The sequence below is a fragment of the Triplophysa rosa genome, linkage group LG23 (genome assembly GCF_024868665.1).
Source record: "Triplophysa rosa linkage group LG23, Trosa_1v2, whole genome shotgun sequence".
NCBI classification, from domain to species: domain Eukaryota; kingdom Metazoa; phylum Chordata; class Actinopteri; order Cypriniformes; family Nemacheilidae; genus Triplophysa; species Triplophysa rosa.
The window spans coordinates 18,715,459-18,730,142 of NC_079912.1; the positions used below are offsets into that span (position 1 = coordinate 18,715,459).

The following is a 14,684-nucleotide window of genomic DNA, read 5'->3' on the forward strand; positions in this document are numbered from 1 at the left end:
AGTGTCTACAGGTTATGCTACGTCATGACGCCCCGTTATTATGTAGGCGTGTCATTTCTGTAATGAAAACTGTAGGAGAATATTTTTCGGCAACTATGCTGTGTAACATAAACATAGAGCGAACATTCAATTTTAAGTAGTTTTGAGATGAGAACTGTGTTCAGCACTTATACATCGTTAACTACTTTTGGAACTTCCGGTAACAAACTAACCATAATACGGTAAAACGTTACGGTTAATACGGTAATTTGGCCTCGCCCACGTCTCAGGAAGTGAACAGTGAATGCACAGTTTCTGCAAGGGTAGAAAGCTGTCAACACCTGAACTCCTGTTGTAAATAAAAGTAGCAAAAATCAATCAGTTCTTGTTTGAAGTGGTGAGCGACGATAGAAGATGTTCTCCCCGCGGTAAGTGTTAGATATTTCTCACGCATTTGACGCCTGTGTAGGACACCACATGTGAGTCATACTGACCAGCCTGGACTCACAACTCACACACTTTTACATAGTTTCTTTTGATAAAGGTTTGTTTTTCATAATAATACCGTTCGGGACTTTACTCATTTTTGTAACTTATAACTTTGTCTGCCTTCTTTTTTAGGGTCCTTAAATCGGCATCGTCCGTAGTGTGCAGGGGGTTTTCAATGGGTCAGATGTCTAGACAAGGGAAGGCTCCGGACATGGCTGAAGGTAAATAGATAAATACATTCAGTACTGCTGAAGTGTTCAAGTAGAGTAAGTATTCAAGAGCTTAAATTGATTGTGATGTCTGGCTTAAAACATGATTTAAAACGACACATTTGGTCATTTAAGGGAAATCATTATTTGGTTTGAATCATTATTTGGTTTTGCTGGGAAATGGATTCTAAGTGCACTACGCATTTTCCGTTGATTTCCATTCCATTGAAAAAATGTTAGGACATTGTAATCAGTGTGCTAAGTCCTGATCCAAACTTATGTCTCCACAGGAAACACATATTTGCTTGTGAGCAATGGTAAATGGAAGAACATTTATTTTCCCTGTCTTAATTTTCCTTTGAATTCTGCCTGGTTTCTTAAATAACCTCTCAAGGGTTATGCTAAGTCTATTCATATGGCTTAACACACACTGTTCTGCTGTTTTTATGTGATCCGTGTGCATGTAGCTCATCTGTTGTTTTATCTTTTGTAAATGCCTTTACTAGCCTGTTCCTGCAGTTTATATTTATTTATTCATTTGCGTCCATGCCATGGCCAATCTTGCTTTTATCTATGACACCATATTCACACTAAGCTCCACTTTCTTTTTCATATGTGGTGTGTCACTATGTTATCAAGCTTATTTTGCTTCTTATATTCACAGTTCGCAACAGGCTTAGGGAGATAGTTGGAGCATCCACCAACTGGAAGTATGTTCCTATGCCACTAAGTATGCTTTTTTTTCGTGTTTAGTAGAATGATAATTGTATGTGACCACTTTGCTTTTTTTTTTTTGCTGTACAGAGATCACCAGCAAGCATTGGCCGAGCGTTCGTCACTAAGCCAGTATCTTGCTAAAAGTCAGGAAGAACTGCCTACGAGGACAATGAAGGACAGTGAAATTGAGGTTCACCTACCTCTAGGTACCAAGCCTGAGTTGAGAGAGAAATACCTCAACTTTCACAACAGCGTCAGGTGCTTGACTACCACTATTATTCAAATGCAGTGTGGTTCTGTCCTTATTGCTTGTTACAAAAATTGTGCCATTAAGACATTATCAAATTTGAAATATCATCTTGTCTGAAATACAGATTACCGCCTTTATAGCACATCTATTCTTTTGCTAATTTTTCAGGTTTGGCCGGATTTTGGAAGACTTGGACAGTTTAGCAGGTACTACAGATGCCCGAACAAAGCATTATTTGCCTAAAGCCCGGTTTCACAGACAAGGTTTATTTTAAGCCAGGACTATGACTTCACTTAGTTATTATTTAGAGGTTGCTTTTATAAAAATGCATTGGAATAAAACATTACTGGTGTGCATCTTGAGTCAAAACAATGGCACTGACATATTTTAAGATATGTTACTACAAGCTGTTTTCAGTTTAGACATCTTGGCCCGGTTTCACAGACACGGTTTAGCTTAAGCCAGGACTATGCCTTGGTTGAATTAAGATATTTATGTCGCTTTTATAAAAATACCTTAGAAGAATACATTACTGGTGAACATCTTGTGACAAAACAATGGCACTGATATATTTTGGGGCAAGTTACATTCAGTTTAGACAGGTCTCACATTCATTTTAGTCTGGAACTAGCCTTAAACCTTTAACACATGCTCTCCTATCCTTGTCTCCTTAGTGCTCATTTGTTACTCCCACACATGGAATAAAGACCTGAATCGATCACCGCTTTCTATTGTCACTGCCCTAGTGGACAAAATCGGTATATACCACTTTTTATACCTACTTGTCACTGCTAAACTTTTGTCTTAGCACATATTGTGATAAATGTATTGGGTGAATATGCCATCATATTTCATGATGATTTATTCATTGTTATTGTACAGACATGAGAAAACATATCATCTACCCAGACTGTGACATCAAGTTCAAAGGTCATGTGACATGGGTTGGCAAAACCTCAATAGAAGCTAAAATGCACATGACTCAGGTATTCTCTCTGTCTTTTTATACAACTTTTCCTATTTTGGTGTACATTAAACTAAAAAATAACCTATTTTACCAGTACCATGATGGGGTGTACACTGACGTGTTAGATGCCACATTTGTAATGGTGGCCCGAGATCCAGAAAACAAAAGGTATTTCTGAGTGTTGGTATGTTAAATATGTTTAACATGGTTCATGTGTTATATCTGTGAGTTGATGCATATGTTTTTGATTGTTTCTCCAGGGCAGCTTTCATCAACCCTTTGAAACCAGATGGGCCGGAGGAAGAGGCGATTTTTCAACAGGGAGAGAGTAAGTGTTTATTTTTTATTTGGAAGCAAGTGCATCTTACATATTTTAGGAACATTTGAAGACGTATTACATTTATTTTTTATATAATTATAATCAATTACAGTTTTACAGTGAATTACAGTGTTCTAAAAGTTAGATTACATTACAGGTGTTTTGCTTTATGATGGATCTGTTTTGTCATGTGATAGTAAATACATTCTTTCCCTAATTTACATGAAGTTAACAAGAAGAGGCGGGTGGAGTTGAGCACGGCCTCTCTTCTTAAAGTGGCCCCTACAGCTGAGGAGAGAACCCTCATTCACAACCTGTTCCTTAACACTTTGGACCCAAGGTAAGATTTAGGAAGAACTACATATATTACTCTGTCCTATTGCGTATATTGGCAAAGAATATTTGTCCTCTCCTCCCCCATAGAACTATTAGTTTTCGGGGTAGAACACTGCCACCTAACTCAGTGTGGATGGAAGATGCCAAAATGAAAGGGCTAGAGATTTGCCATCCACAGGTAAGGAAAAAACTGTTGAATCTACTTTCAAAATAAAGTCATTGCTTTTGCACTATTTATAATATTTAATGTCACACACAACAACTTGTAACAAGTCATGATAGAATCTTGATTTTGCCTTTGCACGTCATAGGAAAGAAATATCTTCAACCGGATATTTGGTGGTTTTCTAATGAGAAAGGCTTATGAACTTGGCTGGGCCAATGCTTGTGCATTTGCGTAAGAGAATTAGTTGTCTTATTTTATTAGGTTATGTTTTCTGTGGATAATTCATTGATTTTTCATTGGATGGCTGCTTTTCTATCTTTTAGTGGTTGCAGGCCATCCCTGGTGGCTGTAGATGACATTGTATTCCGAAAACCAGTCGAAATTGGTTCCCTGCTGTTGCTTTCCTCGCAGGTTATTAATTTTAAAGATCGTTCTTAGCTCTTTAAACATAACTGGCATTATCGCTATGCGTTGTTTGTTTTTGTCCTTCAAACTGAAATTGTTATGCTCCTGTGCTGTAGGTTTGCTATACAGAAGGGACACACGTTCAAGTCAGAGTTCACACAGAGGTCCTCGACCCTTTGACCCGGCAGCACAGCACCACCAACGTGTTTCACTTCACTTTCCGTGTCGAGAAGGATGTCTCAGCGGTTGTACCACAAAGCTATGGAGGTAAGAAATTATGTGTATAGAAATTGTAATATTGCCTTTTGAAATACAAATGTTTCAAATAACAACTCTCAACGTTTGGTCATCTATAGAGTCAATGCTTTACCTGGATGGAAAGAGGCACTTTGATGAGACCATGAGGAGTCTGAGCTGAGCATTATCGGATATGCTGATAAAATGAGATTCCTGCTATAGCCAAATGAGTGTCAGTTCCGTAAATGTGGATACCATTTTATTTGAACACATATTATTTACATTGCCTTCTGCACTTATGCATTTAACTATTTGTCTATTTACTTATTGTTTTATTGCAGTTTTACAGTGGGCACTTTAGGAGAAGGGTGTTATTATTTGGTTGTTTGTTAAAGGGTCGAGGTATATTTTGTTTTTTCATCTGCCGTCTCTTGCACAATAGAGCGTTTAAGCCTTTCTGAGTATTCTCCATTGACTGTTATGCTGGATGAACACATTTGCTGCATACTCACTAGTGAATGCCTCTTTTAGTGTATTTAATCTGACTGTTTAGGTTTAGAAAACCCACCCTGCGTCCTAATTTGCATACTATTCGTCCTAAATAATATTCAGAATTAAAATGTGTATGTTCTAAATCATAGTGTAGAAGTGCTGATCCATACACATACTAACACATTGTGAGAGGTTAGAGTTTAGTGATGCTACAATAATGAACAAATACAAAAAAGTATGATTAGTAGGTGAATTGGGATGCAGCACCAGGCTTTACACAGAGTTTTTTGGATGACAGATAGACGACCGATGTATATTCTGTGTTTCATGGGTTAGGAGTTTAGGCTATATCAGAAGAGATTTATATGCATGTGTTGGAATGTTGATAATTTTGTTTGTAGGAAAACAAGCTCTTCTCAGTAGCCTCATTACAATTTTGTTAAAGAAAAACTGAAGTTCTCTTGTTTGCTACAGTATTTGCTCACTTTTCTATGATGTAAGTGGAACAGACATCCATTGAAATTCAGAAAAAATATTTCAGTATGAGGTTGACCTGTTAAGCTTCCATATGAATGTCCAGATTAACATTGTACGTGTTCAAGTACTTGTTCAATCACTACCTGTGCCAGACTGACAAAAACCTGACAAATGAATTCATTTCTTTCACATTTACATTTATCCATTTGGCAGATGCTTTTATCCAAAGTGACTTACAAGTAGGAGAGCATATAAACATTTTGTCAACACGCTAAACAGTACCTTTTAAATGAACAAAAGGTATTTATCAACGTTTATGTAAATATATGTTTATAAACATTTCTTAAAATACTTTGTTTTATGAGTAGTTTTTTGTAATTTCCTACAATTTGAACACAATATAAATGTTTATTCACATATGTATTGGCGGACTAACATCATTTGTTTGTGAGTGACAGAGGCTACATAGTCAGTTCCCTAAATTTTATCTGTAATGTCTGAATATGATGTTTTATTAAATATTTTATTTATAATATTAAACGTATGTTTAACTCTTGAGGGCTGGAGTAGACCATGCATTTGCATGTGGTTGTTGTTTCAAAGGTTGTTGACAATTGACATTTGTTGTTTTTCATTGTTTAAATCCCTTTAGTTAGCAGCCTAGTCAAGCTATCTAGTCTTGATTCCTTTCTATAGAGCCCTTCCTTTTTTTGCTTTCTGTTTTGCTACTATGCGTCATTTTACTGTATTTTTGTTTTTTTTATTTGTTTGTTTGATTTACTCAAAACAAACTGGAATTGTCAAGTTGTTTTAGCTACATGAGTACTACTCTCTACTGTAGTACTTTGGTAAAACCAAATGTTACTGGACCTTTTCCTGAAAAATATTAATCGTGGCTGTCTGCTAGTAGGACATGAAAAATGTAGCGTTTTTTTAATGCTGTGACCACAAGGTGTCAGTATAAGTCCCTATGACTGCCAATACCTGACTGAAATCTAATGACTGGGTTAAGCAATTAAATTGAAAGTGCGCGTGACCAAATTAAATAAATTAATATAAACTTATAAATAATAATGCATATTAATATAATTAAACTAATACATTATTTATTTTCTCAATTTCAACATATCCAGATTTATGACTCAGCAAAGCTTCAGGAACGCCATTGACCTTGTTTGGTCCTACTATAAGATACAATATGATTTGTGAGCTATAGATCTACCAAAAAACGTAAATCAAAATAAAACTTAAATGGCCTTTAAGCCTAGTGATGGTGGCCCATCACATGATTCGAAATACAAAGATGGTTTGATGGTGTTTTAAGTAAGAAACATTTTAACATAATTGCATAGTTTAAGCAACACAATTTTTTAGAACTTAATAATAATGGTGAGTGCTCACGTATCATTAATGTTTTCTTGTGCCTTCGGTTTCACCACTTTATTGTATTTGGCAACACAGCAAGTCACGCACTGTGGCATTTTACATTCTTTCCAAAACATGGCAACCTAGATATTCTCGCGATATTTCAGCAGTGAGTTATGAAACAGCATGGCAGCGGTGGCACTAAGGCATTGTAGGAGAGGACTTTTACTCATTTCGAGCAATGGAGCTGTCGGGACTGTCAGGTCAAAGGTTTTTGGGGGTCAGTAAAAGTAAACTAAAAACAAACTGCATATGATTAGCAAACACGGAAACCACGTTTATACAAAAACTAGGTAAAGGAAGGGGGTGTGGCATGGCATTCAGAATAATTTGAGTGGGGGGGGTGAGGCTTTCCTTAGGCTTTAAAAACTTTTGAACGAATGACATTGACAAGAGAGTTAATTGGTTGTAAAATTAATTTAAAATGCTTGAAAGTAAAATGTGGTTGTTATTTAATTGAGTGAGTGCTGGAAAATGTGGTCAGAATTTAAAATAAGCAGTGTGCACCATAACATACATTAGACAGTGGGTTTGTACTAACCCCTTTACTAAAATGAACCAGGTTTTACTACAAATAAAACCATTATCCATGGTAACCACAAATGAACCTTAGTTTAGCTTTGGAAGGGCAGCTTATCTGTTTAAACGTCACTGCTAAACTATCATTTTTACACATTTATGACAGACCTTGTGTTTTTATTTCCAGGAGTTAGACAAAAATCTACACTGCAATATATATCACGCCCAGATCAGCCAAAGCTAGCGTATCGTAGAGTGAAGGGAAAAAGTCCTGGTGTTGTGTTTCTACCTGGCTATGGTTCAAACATGAATGGACAGAAGGCTGAAGCCCTGGAGGAGTTCTGCAAATCTCTAGGACATGCCTACCTGAGGTATGTATCTGTCTTTGGCATGTATATATGTATATACATAATATTTAGTAATACTGAAAGTCGATGTAAAACACAAATCTTAAGGTTTGATTACTCGGGCCATGGAGCTTCTGAGGGTGTGTTTGCTGAAGGCACTATTGGCACCTGGAAGAAAGATGTCCTGTTCATGTTAGATGAACTTGCTGAAGGACCGCAGGTAAGACAAGGAAGGTCTACATGAGATTTTGCTTTATTATTATCAATGAGGTTCACTCACTGGCTGTGTGTCCTGCAAGACGGTGTTAAGTCTCATAGCATTTGTGGTAGATTCTTGTTGGCTCCAGTATGGGTGGCTGGTTGATGCTCTTGGCTGCTATCGCTCGCCCAGAGAAGACAAAAGCGTTGGTGGGCATCTCCACAGCAGCTGATTATTTTGTTACAGCCTTTAAGACTCTTCCTATAGAGGTGAGATGACATAGCATCAGATCACTTATTTAAAATAACATCATAGTGGGCGTCCATACATGTTTTAAATTGGTGTTTTATTCAGGTTATAAAAGAGTGTGAGGACAAGGGTGTGTGGACAGTCCCCACGAAGAATGTTGAGGAGGGCATGTACACTGTGAGTATGGACTTCTTACGTGAGGCGGAGAACCACTGCATCCTGCAGAGCCCTATCCCCATCACCTGCCCTGTTCGTCTCATTCACGGCCTGAAGGATGAGGACGTACCCTGGCACATCTCCATGCAGGTGGCCGAGCGTGTGCTGAGCCCCGACGTGGACATCATTCTACGCCGGCATGGCCAACACCGCATGGCTGAAAAGGATGACATCAAACTTATTGTCTACACCATCGATGACCTCATAGACAAGCTTACCACTTTGGTGTGATCCACGGTTCAGGATACGGTTACCAAGCAACGAGCTTAGAAATCGTCTCCTTAATTATGCCAAACGGCCACTTTCCATTTTGTCTAAAAGAATGTTGGAGGAAAATGGGACAGCTCTAAAAACCCTTATGTCTTCCCGGTTATTATCTTTTACATGTTTACTCGATGCAATCTGTGCCATTCAAACTTTTGCTAAAGCTGCTGTGTCACTGACAGTTATTGTAATGTGTCGAAGGGCCTTTTTACCAGATCTCACACCGTTTTATGGAAATAAAGCCTTTAAATATAGATACCACCTTTAGTGATTTAATACAGTGTTCCTTTACGCCAGTGATTTTTAAGGAATTAGCGGCGTGTGTACTATTTAATTAATCCACCTGAACACCCCATCAAGCACAATATTGAAAACGGTACATCAAAGCTGACCTTTCAATTCTCTCTGCCCGCTTCACTCAGATTGTTTGGAGGACGTATTGGGCCACTGCTCCAGGAACAGCTTGGTTGTTTATTAACATGCGTGATTAGTGTTGGACTGTGTTCAATGGGCCGGGGGCTTCTTTACAGCCCCCTCTTCCCCCATCTCTAACCGACGAGCTTATTTTTTAACAACCAGACTGACCTTTCTTCATCAGAAGGTTTTAAATGGATATCCACGCGGTTTACAGCATGTGTACTGTAAGGCCATACATAATTCACATGTCGCTTATACGACAATGTTTACAACACCTAAGTCCAAACCGTTCATACAGATTCACATTGTATTGTACAAATACAATAGTTTTTCTTCTATAAATTACAATGGTTTGCATTTTTAGATTTTTTTAGAAATAGTTATTTTAAAATATTTTATATTAAAGATAAAGTTAGTTGAAATTCTACACATGTTGTTCACCTGTAGCGTACTTTTCTAAGAACTATACTTGTATGGACCATTTCGGAAAAGCAACGTTGGTCAAGAAGAACTTCCTTTTTCACTTTCTTAACACTACACAAATGTTTGAACAATACAGCCAGAACATTTGTAAACTAATAATTATACATGAAACGTTAGGTTTAAAGAATAAAGTAAAACCGGAAGTTCTTCTGGACCAGTGTTTACAAATCTTGCAAAGTGGTCTATACGCGTAAGGTAGTATCATACTTTCCTCTATAGAGTTTACACGCAATGCTAATGGATCTCAGTGTAGTTGAAAATGGGCTTGGTTATTTATTACTGAAAGAAGAGCAAAAAGACGACTGGTTTCTTTTCTCACTGACAGTTTTCAAACCGTTTCACCGATTTTTCATAGTGTCGTTTCTCTCCTGAGATTCGTTTGTAACTCGTCGCTTGCTTCATGAATATTAATTACGTCACGCCCACGTTCATCGAGCGGACGGCCACGCAGCCTAATTGATATTCATAAATCAACCCCTCACCATAGTAGGATTCCAGATTTTGCAAACCGGACAGTTGGCTCGGAGCCACGCCCCATCCCCAGCTGCATGGATGTTTCAATCCAGCATCTCTGATCAGTGACCACAGGAAGGATTTGACCTCGCTACGGTGGAGGACAGGACGCATCCCATTACTGTAAGTGGACACTGGATTTCATTATCATTTTATTTTTGACAAAAGACAGGCCTACATCTATTGCTTTATTGCATGCAGAAATTAAATATGATAATAGTTTAAATGTACGCTGATAGTTGAAAAGTAATTTGCGTTAAATCAACGCAAATAGTTTGTCTGCGTGCTGGACAAGAATTGAAAATACAGAATACGTGGAATTGCAACGTTCCCCTGTGTTAATGTAATCTTGATGATGATCTGCGTTCGGATGAAAACGCATTTGGGCTTTGAAAGTCACGCATTAGGACCGCGTGGACCACACCCCGAGCAACCAACGTCTGTCAAAAAAAGGACAGAACAAAACAGTACGAACAAAATATCACTTACAATGGTTTTATTTGACAACAAAACAAGTAATAACAGTTGTCTTGTCCTAAGGGGAAATTAAAAGTGATCCAGTGCAGCTTCACAGCAGCTGCTGTGTGTAAACTAATGTATTGAAATTAAATTATTTATTTTAAAAACAGATACTGGGAAAGCATCTAGGTAACTCAATTAACTATGGCAAACAGAGGACCCAGTTATGGTCTGAGCCGTGAGGTCCAGGAGAAAATAGAGCAGAAGTATGATCCCGACCTGGAGTCTCGGCTGGTGGACTGGATTATTGCCCAGTGTGGAGGAAACATAGAGAGACCACAGCCAGGAAAACAACACTTCCAGAACTGGCTGATGGATGGCACTGTGAGTTACTGAACTATACTTAATCATAATCGGACAATACCACACTTTCTATTGATTGTCGTGTGTCTGCAGATCCTCTGTAGACTCATTAATAGTCTGTATCCGCGTGGTAAGGAGCCTATTAAGAAGATCCCAGAGACTCAGATGGCCTTCAAGCAGATGGAAAAGATCTCCCAGTTCCTTCAAGCAACGGAGGCCTATGGAGTAATCACCACAGACATATTTCAAACAGTGGACCTGTGGGAAGGTAATGCGGTGTAATGTTTACGCTTGTTCTTCTACGTCTGTGTAATCTTGTTTCCCTTTGTGATTAGTGTAGGAGAATGGACTTTATAATTGCATTCAAAAAAATGTTTCTGGAACAGCACGGCACCTTTTGAACTCTTGTTAAAGCAAATAGCAGGCCAGCTGTACCAAAATAATACAGCAGATTTAAGCAAATTTGTTGATTTGTTGTCCTCTTTGGTTGAAGCAAAAGACATGGCTGCGGTCCAAAGAACTCTGATGGCCCTGGGAAGCGTGGCTCTCACAAAAGACGATGGGCATTACCGAGGTAACCAAGACTGGTTTCACAGGTGAGCAAGACAGTTCCTTTGAGCTTTGCCATATGAAATTACAGTGCTGTGTGTTATCCTGTCTGGAGTTGTGTGTCGGTGCCATGTCAACACATCGCCCTTTTTGTCCGACAGAAAGTCTCAAGGGAATCGGCGAGAGTTTTCTGAGGAGCAGTTGCGCCAGGGCCAGAATCTGATTGGCCTTCAGATGGGCAGTAACCGTGGGGCATCTCAGGCTGGCATGACTGGTTACGGCATGCATCGCCAGATTATGTAAAACTATACCGCTGCCCGAGAACTTGCCTAAAACAACCAGAAGACCTTAAACCCTCTAACCCCAGCCCACACTGAGCAGTGTTCCTGCTGAGTCTCTGATGGCGACGTCTGTTTGATGAGAAAGAAAGATCCCAGTAACATCAGAAACTGTATTAGAGCGTATAGTTTTAAGAATTTCAGCCCATACTATTTTAAATGATTTATGATTCACCGGTGAACTATTAGAGCATGCTAGATATATCTATTTATTTTTGGTTGACTCATCTTGTTATAAAATATATTTATTTATTTGTAAATGTATTCATGGAGAGTAATTGTTCACATTTTATCAAGCCAATAAATGTTATTTTACATAATTGTCTGCCTTAATATCTGTAAGTAAACTATATGATGGTAAACCAAATAACAGCAGTTTAACAATTTTCTTGTTTGCTCAGTTTTAAATGTGCAGTAATTGCCAAAAGTTGGCACAAACAAATAATTCTGCCCTTGTTGGTACTATATTAAATATGATTAAAAGGGTATCAATGCACATAACCAGGCGTACTGTATTCAGATTAATATATTGTGTTTGTGTTGTCCACGCTGTTGTGTTTGAACATTCCAAATGAGTTTCTTAATAAGATGGTTTTGTTTTGTCATCATGTTTTTTGGAAATAATAATAAATTGATACCTAAAAATATGTTAGTAATCCTGTTTTCATTCAAATAAAATGTAACATATGACGTTTAAATAAAACAATTGCACAACTTTAGGACCATATAAGATCTACTCTTAAAAAATGAAGATTCTCAGATTCTTGAATGAAAAAAAAAAATCCTTTATGAAATATTCTGAAAACAACAACAGAAAAAGGAAATAACATTTACTGTAAACAAAAGCATTTCATACTTTCTAAAACAAAAGGTCACAACTGCATCTATAATCAACGAGACCTCAGAGCATTGGTTCTTTAGATTTTATTGCAGTCGTCTGAAAAAAACCTTTTAGTTCTAATTGGAAGAGGAAGGGAGGCATGATATGACATATTTCAAGAGCATGAAGCTTTTACTAATGAAAGAGCATTATTCATAAGGTCAAGCACTGGGATGCCTTAGATTGAATTTGCAATGTCACTCAAGTGCGAAATGAATCAAGATAAAGTAACATAAACAGGGTGCAGAGGCCTTGCATAGTGCTCTCTAGACTTGATATCTGTTCAATAACATTTCTAAAGCAATACAATTAATACGGGCAAATTAAAACACAAGAGGCTCAGTGTTGTCTTCCCTTTACTGACATCAAGCCCTCGTGGAGCAAGATCCCAACTGTTCAATTCATATTTAATTTAACAAAAGTCCTGTTTAATTTAATACAAGCTTTACTCCACATTGCGAGAACGAAGAATACAGTGAAGAATCAATGGCGTTTGTCTACCTCATTTGCAAAACGCTATGCTAATATGGATTGTGCAATAACAGTTTCCAGGTTGATTATTAGTTCAACTAAAAAAGAAGGATTTCTTGAGGACACAAGTGATGTGTAACAGATTTGGCTAAAATAAGTCATCTAGAAAATGACTTTCTGACCAATGAAGTTACAGGTTTACAATGTGATGTAATAACTACCACCATTTTAAAATATCATCTATTATTTCTGCTCATTTAGCTTCTCACAACACAGACACAACACAGATTTTAGCCGAATCTTTTAGGCTGCTACTGTGCTGGAGGACCATGCTGTTTCCCGGACAATTCTGTATGCTTTTTTTATTTGTATTAGTAAATGCTGCGGAGCAGGAAGTTTCTGGAAAGAATAACGGTTGCATGTGCGGTCACCCCGGAATCCCAGGAGACCCGGGACACAATGGAATGCCAGGTCGTGATGGCAGAGATGGGGCCAAAGGTGACAAAGGAGATGGGGGTAAGACCAAAAGCAAGTACGTTTGTACATTAGTGACCTTTAAACTAACTTTTAAAGGTCAAATAACAGTAGTGTTCTGAAAATATGTGTATTGCCGTGTGACCTTATATGCAATAATGTAGTATACAAACACAGTCTGAAGCACAATACAGTTTTAAGGGTTTTAACTGTTTTTTTCTAAAGGGGACATAGGAACATGTGGAGAAGCTGGTAAAAATGGTCCAAAAGGGGATAAAGGAGAACCTGGTAAAGGTTTCTAAATATGCAATAAAATATAACTATTTTTTAAACATTTATTTCATAACATTTTTTTAACATTTTCTAATAGTGTGAATAGAAACCACTCAAGTAAATGATAGTGTTTTTTGGCCGTTTAAACAGGTATTCCTGGCATAGCTGGTATGAAGGGCCGGCGCGGTGATAATGGAGAGCGGGGCCCACCTGGCAAAATGGGACCCCAAGGTTTCGCAGGGCCTCTTGGCTTGAAAGGTCAGAAGGGAGAGTTGGGTTTGCCAGGACCACAGGGCATCAAAGGGGAGGAGGGGCCTTTAGGCCCAGCAGGGGCACAAGGTGACACTGGCACTAAAGGAGAGAGAGGCTTAATGGGTCCTTTGGGTCCCCCAGGACGGCCAGGTCCGAAGGGTGATTTTGGCCCTCCGGGTATCAAGGGCAGCATTGGCGTTCATGGCGATAAAGGCTCAAAAGGAGACGTTGGCAAGCCAGGTCCAAAGGGAGACATGCCTGAGATACCAAAAAGTGCTTTTTCGGTTGGATTGACTGAAAACACCAAAATACCTCCTGCTAACGCACCTATACGTTTTACTAAAATCCTCTACAACCGGCAGGGTCACTATGATCCTGAGACGGGTCGCTTCACGTGTCCTGTCAGCGGAGCCTATTTTTTCACTTATTACATCACTGTTTATTCTCGGAATGTAAAAGTGGCCCTGATGAAGAACGGTCAGCGAATGATCCACACTATGGACAGCTACCAAAGCGGTGAGGATCAGGCTGCAGGGGGAGCAGTCCTAGACCTGGAGGTTGGAGACAAGGTGTGGCTTCAAGCGTCTGATGGAGAGCTATTTAATGGGTTGTATGCAGATGAAGATGACGATACAGTTTTTTCTGGATTTATTCTCTTTGCAACATAAAGTAGGCCTAGCTATCTAGAAGAGCCCTTTTGATAGAGTTTAATGTTCCTGCAACTATGATCCTCATGTGATGAAAATGTTTTAAATTCACTAAATTACCACTTGTGTTTTTTTCTGAAAGATTTGCTGTGTCGATTTTTTACCCATGTGCTTTGTAGACTTAAGTTATGAACAAAATGACTTATCATTTTAGTGGTTCTTACTAATGGATTAAACTCTTAACCCTACTGACTCCGTTGTTTGTGCTATGTGTTTGCTAATGCCCATAGCCTGTTGCGTTTA

The 14,684-nt window shown here is 38.5% G+C and overlaps 4 protein-coding genes across 5 annotated transcripts; all 4 read left to right on the top strand.

Moving 5' to 3' along the window:
- The first annotated feature begins 102 nt into the window (after window positions 1-102).
- On the top strand, window positions 103-5,599 carry LOC130546971 (acyl-coenzyme A thioesterase 9, mitochondrial-like). 2 transcript variants are annotated; one of them, XM_057322557.1, is made up of 16 exons: window positions 104-407; window positions 601-689; window positions 968-994; window positions 1,342-1,387; window positions 1,482-1,652; window positions 1,813-1,850; window positions 2,319-2,402; window positions 2,527-2,630; window positions 2,706-2,779; window positions 2,872-2,939; window positions 3,159-3,270; window positions 3,354-3,444; window positions 3,578-3,663; window positions 3,756-3,843; window positions 3,954-4,104; window positions 4,194-5,599. In XM_057322557.1, the coding sequence occupies exons 1-16, from the start codon at window positions 394-396 to the stop codon at window positions 4,253-4,255; spliced, it is 1,305 nt and encodes a 434-aa protein (XP_057178540.1). In that variant the 5' UTR covers window positions 104-393; the 3' UTR covers window positions 4,256-5,599. The 2 variants fall into 2 exon arrangements, with proteins under 2 accessions (XP_057178541.1, XP_057178540.1); XM_057322558.1 differs by lacking the exon at window positions 968-994 and having other exon boundaries at window positions 103-407.
- A 981-nt stretch (window positions 5,600-6,580) lies between these two features.
- abhd10b (abhydrolase domain containing 10, depalmitoylase b) lies at window positions 6,581-8,512 on the top strand. The gene is made up of 5 exons (XM_057322953.1): window positions 6,581-6,688; window positions 7,175-7,358; window positions 7,443-7,554; window positions 7,665-7,802; window positions 7,888-8,512. Exons 1-5 carry the CDS (start codon window positions 6,595-6,597, stop codon window positions 8,227-8,229), a joined length of 870 nt encoding a protein of 289 aa, XP_057178936.1. The 5' UTR covers window positions 6,581-6,594; the 3' UTR covers window positions 8,230-8,512.
- Window positions 8,513-9,638: 1,126 nt separating this feature from the next.
- Window positions 9,639-12,016, top strand: tagln3b (transgelin 3b). Its single transcript, XM_057323033.1, has 5 exons — window positions 9,639-9,798; window positions 10,305-10,518; window positions 10,591-10,765; window positions 10,991-11,093; window positions 11,208-12,016. The coding sequence occupies exons 2-5, from the start codon at window positions 10,339-10,341 to the stop codon at window positions 11,347-11,349; spliced, it is 600 nt and encodes a 199-aa protein (XP_057179016.1). The 5' UTR covers window positions 9,639-9,798; window positions 10,305-10,338; the 3' UTR covers window positions 11,350-12,016.
- A 1,048-nt stretch (window positions 12,017-13,064) lies between these two features.
- On the top strand, window positions 13,065-14,422 carry c1qtnf9 (C1q and TNF related 9). Its single transcript, XM_057322042.1, has 3 exons — window positions 13,065-13,251; window positions 13,435-13,497; window positions 13,633-14,422. The coding sequence occupies exons 1-3, from the start codon at window positions 13,065-13,067 to the stop codon at window positions 14,400-14,402; spliced, it is 1,020 nt and encodes a 339-aa protein (XP_057178025.1). The 3' UTR covers window positions 14,403-14,422.
- The last annotated feature ends 262 nt before the right edge of the window (window positions 14,423-14,684 follow it).